Source organism: Kryptolebias marmoratus, linkage group LG16 (assembly GCF_001649575.2).
Source record: "Kryptolebias marmoratus isolate JLee-2015 linkage group LG16, ASM164957v2, whole genome shotgun sequence".
Taxonomy (NCBI): domain Eukaryota; kingdom Metazoa; phylum Chordata; class Actinopteri; order Cyprinodontiformes; family Rivulidae; genus Kryptolebias; species Kryptolebias marmoratus.
This window is the reverse complement of record NC_051445.1, coordinates 14,171,223-14,187,356: the sequence shown is the minus strand read 5'-3', so window position 1 is coordinate 14,187,356 and position 16,134 is coordinate 14,171,223. Positions and strand designations below refer to the sequence as shown.

The 16,134-nt window shown below is 41.8% G+C and overlaps 1 protein-coding gene across 1 annotated transcript in view; it reads right to left on the bottom strand.

The window, feature by feature from the left end:
• chn2 (chimerin 2) overlaps nucleotides 1-15,383 on the bottom strand; it is a 34,800-nt gene extending 19,417 nt beyond the window's left edge. The window contains exons 1-3 of the mRNA XM_017426567.3: nucleotides 15,021-15,383; nucleotides 2,253-2,291; nucleotides 439-494 (exon numbers count right to left, since the gene is read on the bottom strand). Coding sequence (XP_017282056.1) covers nucleotides 439-494; nucleotides 2,253-2,291; nucleotides 15,021-15,069 — 144 coding nt within the window. The 5' untranslated portion in view covers nucleotides 15,070-15,383. The remainder of the gene's footprint in view (nucleotides 1-438; nucleotides 495-2,252; nucleotides 2,292-15,020) is intronic.
• Nucleotides 15,384-16,134: the final 751 nt, after the last annotated feature.

Genomic DNA, 16,134 nt, shown 5'->3' with positions numbered 1-16,134 from the left:
AAAGAACGTAGTCAATAAATAATCACTTTAGGTTAGAGACTGTGGCTGAGAATCTAACCCAGGAGGTTCGATGCTCCAGCGAAGGTCTGGTCTCAGTTGGAGGCTTAAGTACTGGCAGTCTTCATTAACTGGAATCTGGATCACCTGTGAACAGAAGGTCTGGAGGAGCCGCCCCAAGGCGGGGCTAAAAACTCCAGATCCCTACAAACTCAGTTTTCCAGATTCAGTTCATTCATTCCTCAGGGAGTCTGGAACTGAAGTTACTTGCTGCTCAGACATGAGATAATATATATAATTTTAGGGGTCAGGTTTTGCATGGTTACATATAATACTTGATTTTTTTTTTTTTACGTTTACAAATAAATAATAGAATATTAACGCATCAGCTCCACACAGTAATCAGTTTTGTTTTGTTTAAAGATTCACGGATGTACTGACCTCCTGAGGACACGTGACCCTCTTTGGTCTCGGGGCTTCCTGCTGTAGCTGGTACACTAAAAGATAAACAAGAACGTTAATGAGGTTCGCCTCTGCCTTCTGAGCTGTAAACAACTCAGTGCTGCTCAGTGCATGCATGTAAGAGATGCCCCTTTTCAAATAAACATTGGTAATGCAAAGTTCATTAGAGGGAACAAAGCGTGTTGTGCAGCATTTATAGGCAGGATCCTACAGATCATTGTAATGGAAAATAAGTCCTGATAACCATCTTTTGATGTGTATTCAGAGATCGTGTCATTCCAATGTCCAGATCAGTTTCTAGTTTCAGCCAGCTTCTGTGAACTGCAGCTGGAGCCTTTGTTTTGTCTCCATCACTGCTGAGCAGAAAGCTTAAAGCGCCGCTTTTATCTTGTGGCTTCAGTCTTCTTGCTGTCAAACTTTGATGATTGCAGAATGTCCCTTCATAAGGCTTTTTTCTTGACAACAAAACCAGAAAAAAAATTCAAGTTGGGTTTTCCACTTTTATTGCGTTTTCTTCCCAGAAGAGTGTTTTATTATGTCTGTAGCGGACATAAAGCACCGCTGCCACTTAATAGACTTCAGCTTCCGATGCTGCTCTGAGTGCAGATGTATCAAGGGACGGGAAGAGCCATCAGTTTACGAATGCAAGTCGAAGAAGTGTGGGAATTAGACGACAGGAGCCATATATCCTAAATCTACTGTATGCATTTTCCATTTTAGTAGTGTGCACTTACACCTACACACATCCCCCCACTTTAGAACAAAGGCGTTTTGGCTGTGAGCTCCGTGTATCAGACAGAGTCTGCATTTAGAGAGAAATTAACTGTAAATCAGTGAGGCTAAATGGGAATGAAATATGAGTAGCCAAGCAGAATTTGTATGTTTTATAAGTAATTAAAAATTAAGAAGCCAAGACCTGTCTGTGTAGATTCTAGATAGACTTCTAAGAGTGGCTTCTTTCACTGAACCCGTCTTTTAATCCTCTCTGTCCAGAACTCAAAGATTTCATTTGTATTTCAAAACCTGCCTGTTCCCCAAACCAGACTAAAAGAAAAACATGTAAAAAAAACTGACAATAATCCATCAAAGTGTGTATGTTATTGTGTTACTGATATGTGAAGCTATAAGCTAAATCCTCAGTGCAGCAGATTCTCCAGGCAGGGGGAAGGAAGACTCCTGACTGTGAACTTTCATGTTTGTCAGGCTGACTTAAGCCAACCAGCAAGACCTGGACATCATCCATAGCTGTGACGCTGACGCCTCTAAAAATACCTCAGCTGAGGCCTGGGAGAGTCAGATGTGAGGCTGGAGAGAAGCAGCAACAATGGGAAATTAACATTTTGATTACAGGAGGTAAATTAAGAAAAAAGCTGTAACTGGTGAAACAAAATTTAGGACGGCAGGCACAGCTTAGAGGATTTCTGCCCAGCTAAGCATCAAACACACTCAGGGGTATCGCACCTTTTCCTCCCACACGGTAAAAAATGTTGTTAAACAGGGTTGGGTGCTCTGAGGAGCTTATTTTAGCTGAGCGCTGGTAACCTATTTTACCCAGAAAACAGGAATCTGCTGCTTTGCATTTGTGTATGTGGGCGAGCGTGTTTGATTGCGTGCCTTTTGTGTGCCTTTTTGACTCCGCAGCGCATCTAAATTTATCGTGCACAACAAGACATAATTCTTTAAAACACAGAAGCTGCTGTGTGGGTAATTTGTGCGGTGGGAATAAACATAAAGAAGGCCAAATTCAGGTTAAAACACTGGTAAACGGCACATAAAATGAGTTATTTACTCACAGTAGGACTTCCATATGGGTGGCTGATAGTCATCGGGGTCTGTAAAACATAAAAAACAAGCAGCTTCAGTGGTTTTTAAAACATTCTTCCATTAAATATCCTGGCCTGGCCCATTCCCCAGTGAGTTAAATGTGACCCCTTGGCTGCGGTTCTGTCTATCCTGTTTATCTCTCTGTGATAATTATGCATATGGCTTCGCACCGTGCAGCTGCCTCTTGGGACGCACCACCGAAGACACCTTTAATTATCGTTACAAAGTCAATCAATATTCAGCTCGTGTCTGCTCAACTCGCTGAACATCGTGTCGTCCACACCTGCTTTACATCAACCGGTGGCAGGAGCCTGTAAACACGACATCACCAAGTGGAAATAAAACACAAACATGGCAATCAAGCTTAAGAGAAGTAAATACAGACAGATTCTCCTCTGGGAAATCTGGAGGCTATAGTTGTGATCATGTGAACACTTAACACTGGATTATAGGAAGGAGAGAGCTTTTGCTTTAGATTAATGGAGTAAATGCCCCAGAGAAAGTCACACTTTGGTGCCATATTTATTGACTTATAACACACTGACAATATTTATGTCTCCAATGCTACAGGAAGCTGTCTGGAACTCACTTCTACAACACACTGTTAGTCAAAATGTAGTTATAATGATGTCGGCACAAATTTATCAACACATGGCCTGACTTATATTCTGTTTATCGCCTGCTTCAAAGGCAAAAGGGGGATGATTTTTTTATCCATGTCTTTGTGTGTGTCAGTGTTTGTTTGTCTGTCCTCTTAGCAAAATATCTCATGACCCAGTGGATGGATTTTAATGAAAGTCAGAAAGTAATCACTGGCTGTAACTTAATAATATTTGAAGTCAACCCAATTCAAGATTGATGCCACAGCTAATCGAATTTGACAAAAAATGACTACAATTCAGCCAAATTTTGACATATTGAGCTAAGATTTGGTGTTATAGTAGCTGAGAGTCACCCCCTACACAAACTCTGAGTGCAAACAAATCTTTCAAGATCTTACAATATCACATGAGATCATGCAGAATGCTGTGATCAAGGTTTGCAAGGTTTTCAGTTTCCTTCAACACTTCAAAAGATGCTTGGTTAAGAGGTTTTTCTTCATTTGTTTTCAATGTCTGACTTTTTAATGGACTGTCAGCAGGTTGTACGCTGCCTCTGGCCCAGTGTTAGAGTCCACCGTGAGCCCTGACAGAACAACTGGTATAATTGCTGGAAAGATGACTGATCGTTCTTCAAATAACTTGTTATTTAAAGGTTCTATATGTTTAAGAGGTCATGGTTTTTAATGATGAATTGGAGTCAAACCATCAAAATCCTTTTTTTTCTATAAACATACACTTATTATGTATTTTCTCTAATCCACACAGGGAGAGGAAGAATCCAGGAACCACCAAGGCTCAAGTCTCCCATGAACTTCAAACAGCTGGAACATCTGTGTTGTGAGGACATGGACTGAGAGGGTGCTGACCAAGAAAGAAGCCCCTCCTCCAAAACCGACACCTTTAAGCTCACCTGAAAATTGCCGCTGCTCGCGTGGACAAACCAAACACCTTCTGGAGAAATGTTTTATAGTCAGATGAAACAAAGATTGAGCTGTTTGACCACAATTACATTAAAAATGGCTTTTGAACCAAAAAACACTGTAGCAACTGTCAAGCATGGTGGTGGTAGCATCATGCTGTGGTACGGGCACACTGTACAAAGTGGATGAAATAATGATGGACAACTACCTCCATATTCTTCAGCTTCACCTCAAATCAGCAGCTCATCGGCTGAAACTCGGACACAGCTTGGTGAGCCCAAACACAAATCAGATCTGGTTTCTGATTGGATGACGCAGGCTGACAGTAAGCGTCTGGAATGGCCTTCTCAAAGCCTCAGTCTGAGTCCTGTTGAAAAATTTATGGCCTGTGCTTTAAAGCCTGGTCCATGCCAGGGAACCAACCAATTTCAATGAAATCTATCAATACTGCCAAAAAGAGGGATTAAATGTCCAGCCAGAATTAAGCCTGTTGATGGATACAAAAAGCATGTGGGGATGGTGCAACCTGCTAAGGGACAATTAATTAAATATTAATGGGGGTGTAGGTATGACTGTATTTGAGCCAGTATGTGTAATTTTGAGCCTGTGTGAATTAGAAAAAACTCAATGATAAATTTTAACTTGTGCATGCAGTTACTGGTTTTAAAAATCACTGAAGTTTCATGTTGGATAGTCATTCCACTCTGGAAAAGGAGTGGTTTAAATAAATCATTAAAAACCCCTAAATTAATATGGCATTCAGGCCCAGGAGTGAAGGTAAACTTCTGACTGCTGTATAGGAAAAACAGAAGAAGCTCTCAGTCATGTCAGGTTTTGGTTTGTCTGCTTTGGACTGTGGAAGACACGTGATGGAGCAACATAATGTGCTGAAGAGATTTCACTCCCACTGAGGATAAAAAGCTCAATCCCTCCACTGAACTCCACTGAATCACAACTGCATCACATCACAGCTGCAACACTGCCACTGGAGCTGATAGTTCCCTCTAAAAGGCATTTTTTCCTTGAATTAAATCAATCAGACGTAATGCTGCATGTTTCAAAAGGTTCCCAGAAGTGTTGCTGCGCTCTGCAAAAACAAAACAACAAAAAAAAACAGCCTTGGCAGAAGCTGAACTAAACCATGTGAGCCAAGGACAAAAACAACAACAACAAAAGAACTGCAGAGCAAACCCTGACAGTTTTATAAATATTCGTTTTTTGTAAAAGGTTTTGGAATCTTTACCAAGACTTTTCTGCTAAAAGAAAATGTCATTAAAAACACACATGTATTGGTTTGGATGTTGTGACTTTTACCTGTATTTCTGGCCATACTAACAAAAGGGTTGTTCACAATGAGGACTGATTCTTCCAAAGCCAGGGAAAAAACCTTTAAATCCCAGCAAAATCCAAGAGGAGACGTAACAAATGCAGGACAGGGCTAAATCCGAAAGAATGGAAGAGGAAGTTTCGACCTTTTCTTTCATTAACTGTGACAGGGAATATAAAATTACTGGCAAATGCAGAGGAAAAACAGAGCTAAAAACTCAAAGAATAAGCAGAGAAACTTAAAGGAAGCAGTGAGAAGGATAAAAGCAGAATATTGGAGATGTAGTAATATGTGTTTCATAGAGACCTCACTGCAGGAATATCTTTCAGACTCCACCACCTTTATAACCCGGCCTTCAGAATACATCAAATCTGTAGACAGAGCAGCAGATACGTGCAGCGTTTCCCCTTTGTTCTTCAGGAGATCATTGCTGCCCGCTGCCATAACCACACATAATTAATTTGTATATTCCCCATTTGTTTTCCTCCCATTATTATAAACTGCAACAATTTAATTACCCTTTTGGGAACGGCTTAAGTAATATTCAATCTCATTAAATTTCATGGGGCTATTAAGTAACGAGAAGGAGCGGTTGTCGTTGTCACACCTAAAATCTGCTCAGAAATTCCAATTAAAGATGGTTATTAATCCAAACGGAGAGCCGGGAGCCTCGGGAGCTAAAGGCTGATTGACATCGCAGGATCTTTTTTGTAAGGACGTCGGTTTAGGGAGCGAAGTTACACACAGAACAGAGAAATGTGGGGTTTTGTCTGAGTAAATGCCACATGCAGCGTGGAAGGCAAACACAGCGCTACAGGAATCCCTCTGGTGGGGCGTGAAGCTATGAGGAGGACTAAAAAATAAAACAAAAACAAACAAGGGCTGAGACATTACAGAGCAGAATCTGGTGGAAGCCTGGTGTTAGGTAACAGAAACACAACAATCCTTTTTTATAATAAAAACACAAGAAGATTAGATTTGACTTGTGCCCATTTCTACCAAAAGGCAGCAAATCAGAGACTAAAACTAATGATATTTACAGTTTCTTGTTTAAAGGCCACAGCAAACAGAAAACAGGGTTGCCCAAAGTGTGGCCAGCGGGCCATTTGTGGTCCTCAAAGTGATCGTGTATGACCCACGATTGCAATTTAAGAATGGCTCAACTTTGACACTTCGGCTTAAGAGACTGATGCAGACATGCACCATTTGCAAATTGTTAAAAAGGTAAATTTTTATTTATAATTTTTAGGTTTAACAAAAATATTCCCAAAATATACAATATCACTTTAAAAAGGACCACAAGCTTTAAACCAACTTTTACCAAAAACTATACTTTTGGGTAACTATAGCTAAATATAGCAAGCATTTTGTTTGTTTGTTTGTTTTTAAAATGCGGTTGATTTCATCATTTATAGAGGAAAATTGGACTTCTTTAAGGGAATATGGAGTGGACATCATTTGCATACAGTTTTATCACCTTTACTAGTGTCACTTTAAACCTGACCTTCTATAAACCAGTTTTAGCCACTGCCAGATGAGCACTTTTTTCTGCTTCAACCTTGTTTTTAGGTCCAGGGTCAAGGTGGGTCCAGAAGACTTTAAAAAAAAAAAAAGCTCTTTCAGGCTGGATTCAATGTTCACTTCACAACCCCTTTTTAGTGACTGTTTTTGAAGAAAAGTTACTCTTTTTGTTCCCAAGAATAGACTGAAATATACTTTCCAAGCACAAGAAAACAAAAAATACAATAGACTCAACAAATCAAGGGAATTAAATGCTTTTCTTTTAATAAAGTAAATGTAAATGTCTTTTCACCAAATTAAGTATACTTTTGTCCTTTCACTAAAATATTGTAAATTTATGTAATATATACATATTTATGCTTTTTTTTTTAATCAAAAATTCTAATTTTTGTGGCTCACAGGTACTTTCATCTTGATGATTGGTTCCTCGTGTCAAAAAGTTCGGACACCACTGATTTGGAGCAACGACAGCACAGAATGGACAACTGCATTCTGCTTAGCTGGTAAATATCTTTTCTCTCTTCGCTGCAGAAGGATTCACTGAGTCATGTTGATCCAGAGGAAACATGTTGTTCACGTCAAGCATTCCGTTGCACTCGTCAGCAGATCCGAGCGCCACACCCCTCTGGCCACAGGGAAAGAAACAAAGCGGGAGGAGACGGGAACCGATCGATAAAAACCAGTGAGCACTTGTCGGAGATGAGCACCGAGGCTCGGGAAGCTTAACTGAGCGACTCATTACTTCTTACAAACTGCATCAGTGTTTCACATTGCATCTCTGAGCACATACTGTTACTTCTGTCTGTCTGACGGAGCATTAAAATCAGGTAATCTGAGCTTTTATTGACGTTGTTCTCTGCAAATCACAGCAGAAGTTTAAATGAAAGCACATCACGATGAAAATAACAGAACTCTTTAGATGTAAAAGACAAGAAAGGTGCATGTAATCCCAAGATAAATGATGTGACATAAAAAAGAAAAACAGAATCAGCTGAAGAGACAATATTTTAAGGACAAACTCCTCAGAATCTCTGCTTCAATTACAACCTCCAAGGTCTTTTTTTTCTGGTGAGCAGCCAACCTGCCTCAGAAAATCTATTGTCTTAGCGCCGAAGCTTTGTCACCGTGTGCGGCACCGGCTCCGGTCAGAAAGATTTATTTCACTGCGGCTTATTTAAAGAATGTGATTCCACCTGGTTGGCTGCCAAATATTCTCCTTTCCATCTAATTCCTGTTTAATGACGAATGGTGTTTCAGTGAGGAATTCTGCAGCAGCTTCAAACAGGACAAAAAAAAAGAGGGAGAGACTTTCAGGGTTGCTTCATTTACTGATTCTTACAGACACATGAGCACACACAAACATCTGAAAGAATTTCCTAGGAGTTTATGTGGCGTCTGATGATCACTGAGAATGTCTAATTGTGGAGCAGTCAGAGGCTTCTGCACCCCTGAAGGAACAACTATTAATTGTGCTGCTCTCCATTACTCACCAGTGAGCAGAGCTCGGTGCTGTGATTAAAAGTGTTGTTGTTTGCTTCGGCGACAAAGAGAATACGTGACGAATGAAAACCACTCCGGGCAGCCTTCGCCTCTGGGAAAACTTCAGCACATAAAGCAGTGATTGGCGCTGAAGTGCGGCGGGCACGTGGCCGACAGCAAAGCGCAGGTTTGGAGCATTTTGTGATTTGTGCAGAAGAGAAAGGCTGACGCCGGGCTAAAAAACCGCTGCCTTTCACTACAACAGCAGAAACAACAGCGAACAATAACTGAGCACGCACCGTAACGTTACGTAACGGACAATCTAATAAGGTCTCATGGGGACTTGACTGTATCTGTTTCTTGCACCGTTGTTTCTACTCGGGCGATGTGCTTGAAACACCTGCTTAGGTTCAGACATTTACAGCCACCGGTTCAAGCCAAAAGAACAGTTCACATCTTCTGAAGTGGGGTTCTGTGGAAAGGTTGTGAACAATTAATATCCTACCTGTTATAGATAGGTCTTTGAAACACCTCAGTTTGAAGAAATAGAGTGTATTTCTGACTGGATGAGCTAACGGCTAGTCCGACAGCTGTCAGTTTCACCTTACACAGTTATTTAAAGAGCAATCTGTAAATATTTGCATGGGTGAATAGCAGCAGCAGCTAGCTGTAGCACTCTCTGTGCAGCCTGGGGTACGTCCTGCAGCAGTGTCATATGATTTCTGCCAGAATAAGCAAGTACTCCAAAACTGGAAGTGGTGTAAACGTTATTAAGTAGCAACTGCTTAGAACCACTATGACATTTTTGAGATTGTAGGGTTTGTTGGTAGTTGGTAGCTCATAAATCTGGTCAGAATTAAACACAATTTCTCCAAACTGAGGTCATTCAAAACTATCTACAACAGGTAAGATATTAACTGTTCAAAAACTTCCCACAGAACAAAGATCAGAGCCATCCCTGCTGAAACTGAAGGCAAATATGCTTCATTTCATGGATCTTGAAGGCGTTTTACTTCTTCTCTGAAAGGCTTCTGTCGTTAGGATTACTATAACCTGGACAACAGAAAATCTATACAGTAATCTTATCAATATGATAATAAATGTAGAAGACAGATGATGAGGGGGGGCGATAACCTTTTATCAGCTTGCCACATAATTAAGCTCTCGTTAAAGCAGGGGCAGCAGGTCGGTTTATCGACCAAAACCAGATTGAATCACTATAAAAAGGTTTAAACAATCATTAAATCAGTTCATCGATTTACCCTTTATCATTATCAGATCTCAACAGCTGAAGATGAATCTCAGCCCTAGTTGCAGACAGGAAAACATTTAGGCTTGCTTTGAAAATAAATCATCTCGCAATATAAATTTCTCACAAAAATGTCATCATCTGCTGCTCGATATTCAAACGACACAACACCACACGCAACCAAGGCAGAGAGGGAACGGAAATATGCAACTTTGTTTAAAGCCAGCCTGAGGGACACCAAAAGTAAACAATTTATACTCATCTGCGTGCAGAAAAAAAACGCTTTTTGTTAACAAACTGACGTGAGACCGAGCTCACAAATATGCCTAATTATGCTGGATTTGAGCTAGATTAGAAAATGAATCACTGTAAATATAAGAAAGAAAGTTGTAGCATTGTTAATATTTTTAATAGGCATGAAGAAATGACATATTGTTGAGCTGAACTATGAGATACACACACACACACACTCACACACACAGTGATAACAGTGGGATGCTGCAGAGCTGCAGCAGGGCGACCATCTGTGTGAGACACTGTTTCAAAATAAGGATATTTCCTCTGTGAGCTGAGCAGATGATATGTGACAGGTATGAGCGACTGTCTTTAAACCGGTAAACACTTTGGGGCAGGACTCGTATGTCTTTCGGCAAAAGACGAATGGGGTTTGCCTCCCTTCATGGACAGCCATGCGCTTTAATTAATCCCGTATTACCGACTGGGATGCGTTTACTGGTAGACAACACCTGCGGGCCGAAGCTGCCTCGGTGCTGATGCTACAAAACACGCAGGTAATTTGTGTAAGTCACTCAGCGTACGCGACACATTTATTCTGGGGGGTGAAAGGAAATTTGTGTAATGAAGAACTGAAGCATTTGCCAGAAACACGCGGAGCAGTGAGCCTTCCCTGTAACACGCCGCTGTGGTTCTGCCTCCCTCACCAACTTTGTCATTTAAGCCCTGGAGATGAAAACACACTTTCCTGCCCCACACTTCCATTTATTTTCCAACATTCACTTCCAGGAGCGGCCTGGTAAACAGCATGCTGCTTCAGTGCCTGCACTGGTGCCAAGAATGTGCAGGAACGTCCCTGATATTGACAGACAGAAAATAGACGTGTTTCCAGGAAAATGGAGAAACTGCAGGGAGGTATGTTGTAACTGCGCTGGTGGGTTTTTTTTTAGTTTCTTTAGCAAATCAACAATGAAATTTATATCAACTCCACTCAATATAAGTTAGATTTACCTGATATTTTCTAAAGTCAGACATAGGGAGACTTGTGTGGTAGCAGAACCATAAAATAAAATAAACTCATTATCAACTCGAGGCCTAGAAGGAGGGAATGCATATCGCCTGCCAACGGTGATGAGGAGGTCCAACTTTCTAAATGAAGTTATGCACAATCTAACCAGCCTGATGTGTAGCACCTCAGAGTATGCATTAGGAATGACTCTCAGCTACTAACACACCAAATGTCAGTTCAAGATCTGTAAAATCAGTTGAGTTACAGCCATTTTGTTTTGTTTTTTGTTTGCTTTTTCCGTCTCGAATGAAGTTGAAGTTGTAGAAGAACGTCAAAATGATGACTTCATGAGAGTTTTGTTAAAATCTTTCCAGTGGTTCAGGAAATATTTTGCTAACACTACATACAAATACACAGAGACAGGCAAATACATCACCTTCTTTCACCTTTAGTAGTAAAAATAGAGAGAATGCTGACTTTCTTCGGGGAGGTTATAATGCAAATTATACTTTGTGCTACAAGAGAATCACTGATTCATTTTCAGTCCTAAATGTTAAAGAACTTGAATACTTTTTATCCAGCTCGCTGGTGGACATACACACAACCTTTGACTTTTCAGGGAGCGCTGCATGAAAAGCCATCAGGCCGCCGGACCGTCACGCCTCGAAAGAACCCCTCGAAAACCATCGACACTCAACAGAATCTAGCTCCGAAGTGTAACCTGAACCTGTTTTCCACAAGGAGCCCGCTCTGAGCAGAGATACAGAGAAAAGAAAAAAAAAAAACAGAGGCCATGTCTTCTGTGGTCAGGTGAGTGTTTGGAGGGAAAAGTGGACGTTTGTTTCGACATTCCTGAGATGAGAACGACGATCCAGGCTGCAACAAAATGTGCCAAAGTGACGCATCTGTGACGGTATCGGAGCATCGGAGCGTCGATACGACGTGGCGGACTCGTGTGTGAAGACTCCATCGATGCAGAGGCATAGATTACACCTCCTCTCTGCTACACAGACGTCTTTCCTACTTTTAAAAACAAGCCCTAAACATACAACTTTGAACAAGTTTATATTCAGTTCATAAGTCTCCTGTAAGCTGCTTGTTTTGATGTTTACCACCTTCTATCCAAAAAAAAAGCGATAATGTTTTTACCAGCGTCTCTGAGCTCTGAGTGTGTGTTCACTTGTTTGTTGCCTTAGAGAAATATCTCAGAAACCACTGGATGAGCTTTGATAAAATTCTCACAAAGTAATCTCTGGATGTAAATCTACAACTGATTGACATTTGGGGTCAACCGCATTCAAGATGGCCGCCGCAACTTAGCGACCATGGCAAACACAAAAATGTCAAAAATATCAGTCAACTTTACAAAGATTTAGCTCAAATTTGGCATTCATGTAGCTGAGAGTCGTCCCCAACTTATACTCTGAGCACTAAATAATTAAGGTCTGTGTTAAAAACATTTACGTTAACCGTCGGAGTCGACTCTGTTAGCAAAATATCTCATGAACCACTGAGCAGGTTTCATTGAAACTCTCAGAAAGTAATAACTGAGTGTGCGTCTACAAGTGATAAACTGTTGAAGTGAACCAAATTCAAGATGGCTGCCACAGCTAAATTACCTTTGGAAACACAAAAATGGCTACAACTCAGCCAATTTAACAGATATTGAACTAAAATTTGGTGTGGTAGTAGCTGAGCATAATCCCTACTACATACTCCGAGCACTGGACGTTATATTTTTGCTTAAAACTTTGGCAAAAACTGTTAGTGTCAACTCTGTCTGTCTGTTAGCAAAATATCTCACAAACAACTGGATGGATTTTACTGAAACTTTCAGATGTTCTTCTACAACTGATTAACTTTTAGCATCGACCTGATTCAAGATGGCCGCCACAGCCAACTGACTTTACAAACTACAAAAATGGCTTTAACTATCAGTTTAGCAGATACTGGGTAGCATTTGATGTGGTGTTAGCTGAGAGTAGTTCATAATATCGCACGAGGCTGAGAAAAACGTCATTTACAAAGTTTGACAAACAAAACTATAACTTTGTCTCTTCTCAGCAGAAGATGGTTTGAGTTTAAAACTCTAGCAAGATGCATTCCTTCAAGGAATACTAGGCTTTTGATTTTTTTTTTTTTTTTAATAACAATATTCTGCAGGAAGATGTCCAAAAAACAAATTTAGTGTTCGTTCGCCCAAACGTCATCTTCAGAACAGATTCCAAGGCGGACTTCAGCCACATGGAGAGTTTGCAGCCAGAATATGAAGCAGAAATTAAGATTCTTTTATTTTTTTCCTCTCTCCTCAGTCATGTGCCTCGTAGACGAGATTATTCAAATGTTTCGTCTGGCTGCTGAGGAGCTCTGCAGGAAAATAATAACAGCCCTGTGAGAACCGCTGGATCCCTGGCAGTGCTGCAGCTTGGAACCTCTGATAATTATATCGAGAACCCAGCTGTAATGACAGCCCTCCGAAGCCACAGAGAGAGAGAGAGAGAGAGAGAGAGAGAGAGAAAAGCCTTTCCTCCTGAAAAGCAGCCGTGGCCAAACGCACGCACGGGATAATGTTTTGTCGAGGCGCGCGGTTTACGAGAGGCTGCATCGGCTTGGAAACGGAGGGGTCCGTGCCGCCCACTGGGCTGAGCGCCGCGGCCCTGTGGTGCCCCCCCCGGAGGAAAACAAACACCCTGAGCGCTGCGCAGTGGCTTTACTGTCCTGTCCCTGCAATACGAGACGTGTAGAAATGTGTGTAGAGAATGTGTGTTTAAAAAAAAAAAAAGGTTTTTTTTTTATAACTGCTGAGACAGGTATTTTAAACAGTCACACACACAGATGCTTAACGTCTGACATCAAACAGGAGTGAGATAGGGGAGTTTGTACTTTACACCCTGGGAAACACCAGCCGGCTGCAGCTCCCAGTTCAGTTCAACTCCTCTTTTCCTGGGTTTTCCTGTTTTTTTTTTCCTGGAGGAAAAAATAAGCCCAAAAAGCCGCATTCAAACAACACCAAGCTTTCCCTGAAGGAATGCATATCACCCGCCGCTTCTCATGCCAGAGTTTCAAACTAAGATCATCTTGTGTTGTGAAAAATAGTTTGGGTCGAACCTTTAAAACAACATTAAGCACAACCTCACGGGATGCTGAGAGTATAATTGAGAGTGACTCTCAGCTACTACCACATCAAGCTTTAGCTCGATATCTGTAAAATTCACTGATGTATAGCCACTATTGTGTTGGCTATTATCAATTAGCTGTAGCGACCCTCTTGAATTGGGATAACTCCACAAAGTATTCAGTTGTAGATGTACATCCAATTGTTACTTTCTGTAGGTTTCATTAAAATCTGTCCAGTGGTTCATGAGATATTTTGCTAACAGACAAACAGAGTTGATACCAAGAATTAATGCTGAAGTTTTAACAAATGGTCTTTGTGCAATGAGTAACAATTAGAGTATGTGTAGTGATTGATTCTCAGCTACAACCACACCAAATTTTAGCACAACCTCTGTAACACTGACTGAGTTATAGCGCTTTGTGTGTTTCCTAAGGTCAGTTGCCTTGTGTTTTCTAAAGTTGATTAGCTGCGGTAGCCAACTTAAATCAGGTTGACTGCAAAAGTCCATCCGTTGCAGACGCACATCCAGGGATAATTCCCTGCAAGTTTCGTTCAAATTTGTCCAGCTGTTCGTGAGATATTTTGCTAACAGACAGGCAAATACACACATACATACAAAAGCATTATCCACTGCCTTTGCCTTTGGGCGGCGGGTGATAACAGCAGGTGAAGATCTTTGAACTATACCCCCCCCCCCCCCACACACACACACACACACACACAAACACACACAAAGGTTGGATTTAAACTGGGGCTTGTTGAACGCTGGAGCAGCCACTGAAGCATGCCATGTTGGAATCTCTCACCTTGTCAGAAAACATCTCAGCAGGGTGCAGCAATTCGAGAAAAAAAAATGGCACAGCTCACGTCATGCCACACACACACAAATTACCCAATCTTTAAAGGCAGCCAAGTGGAAAGTCAGTGAGGGATTTATGGAGATGATTGGCAGTCTCACAGTAACGTCTAAATCCACTCACAGCGCTTTAGGACAAGAGAGGCTTCCTGTCCCCCTCTCATGGTTCCACTTCTGCAGCTTCTCCAGCTTTAATCGCTCAGCCGAAACCAGAGCAGGCTGGAACATCCTTCCATCACACATGAAGCCCCAAGAACCACCCAGCTGAGGGGGCCAGAACCACTGCTGGACGTTCAAAAGTTTCATTCAAGCCAACTAACAATCACAATCCTCATTGTTGTTCTGCTTTGTTTGTTTGTTTTTGTTTTTTATCTCAAAACGCAAAGGTTTGGACACCTCCCCCGCCTCTGGGAACCTCTCACCTGAGGACAGAGATGAACCTGACAGGCTGGAGTTGCTGGATGCTGCCATCCCAGCCAGTTCGGTCACTCCCGGGTGGGCTCAGAGCAGCTGGTCCCCGGCGGTGCCTCCTCCATGCCCCCCTCCACCTCCGTCCGTGTTTTCACCTTCTGACGGCTGATCCCACCTCCGCCGACACCACCACCCGGTCCAGTCCGTCAGATTCCGCTGCTCCTCTCCTAGCTCGGCTCGGTTCGGCGCCGCATATGCGCCGAAGCAGCTGGTGGAAGAACAGGCAAACACACGCGCTCCGTGGATCTGAACCAGCGGAGCGTTTCCTCACGCTGACTGAGCACGACGCGCGCGCGTGCGTGCGTGTGTGTGTGGGGGTGTGTTAGTGTGCCGTGGTTTCCATGTGCCACTTTAAGGACTGTAATAAACACACCGCAGCCCGTGGACGCGCCTTCTTAAAGTGAAAGTTTTGAAGAAGGAAAAAAAATGCAAAAAGAAAAAGCCCGAAACTAACCATTAGACTTCCTCTAGCAGGCTATATTTTCTTAAAAGCCGATGCTTAATGAGTCAAGGACCCAACAGACTGGCTAAATGCGCGTGATAGCGGCTTCAACTTTGCATATTTTGTCCGAGTTTATGGCGCTGGACGGAACGAAATTCAGTGTTTTGGCGCCATCTGGTGGATAAACCAGAAACGCACACATCGAAATCCCAGATTCCACAACATCAGACACTATTGGGAGATCTGTTAGAGCTCAGAGTATGCGTTGAGGATGATCCTCAGCTACTACCACACAGAGTTTTATCTCAATATCTGTAAAAGTGACTGAGGTATCGCCATTTTTGTGGCTGTGGCAGTTATTACTCCTGAGAGTTTCACCTAAAATCTGTCCAGTGGTTCAGGATATATTTTACTAACAGACAGACACAGCTCTTAAGCGACCAGTTAGAGCCCATGGGCTCATTTTTATTTCTAATTATTTAACGACACTTAACACCAATATTTATGATGTTTTTTTTCTTTACTAACTACATATACTACTACTTACAGTGGTGGGATGTACTGTACTTAAGTACGTTTTTCATGTATCTGTACTTTACTTAAGTATTTTTAAACGTGGGTAC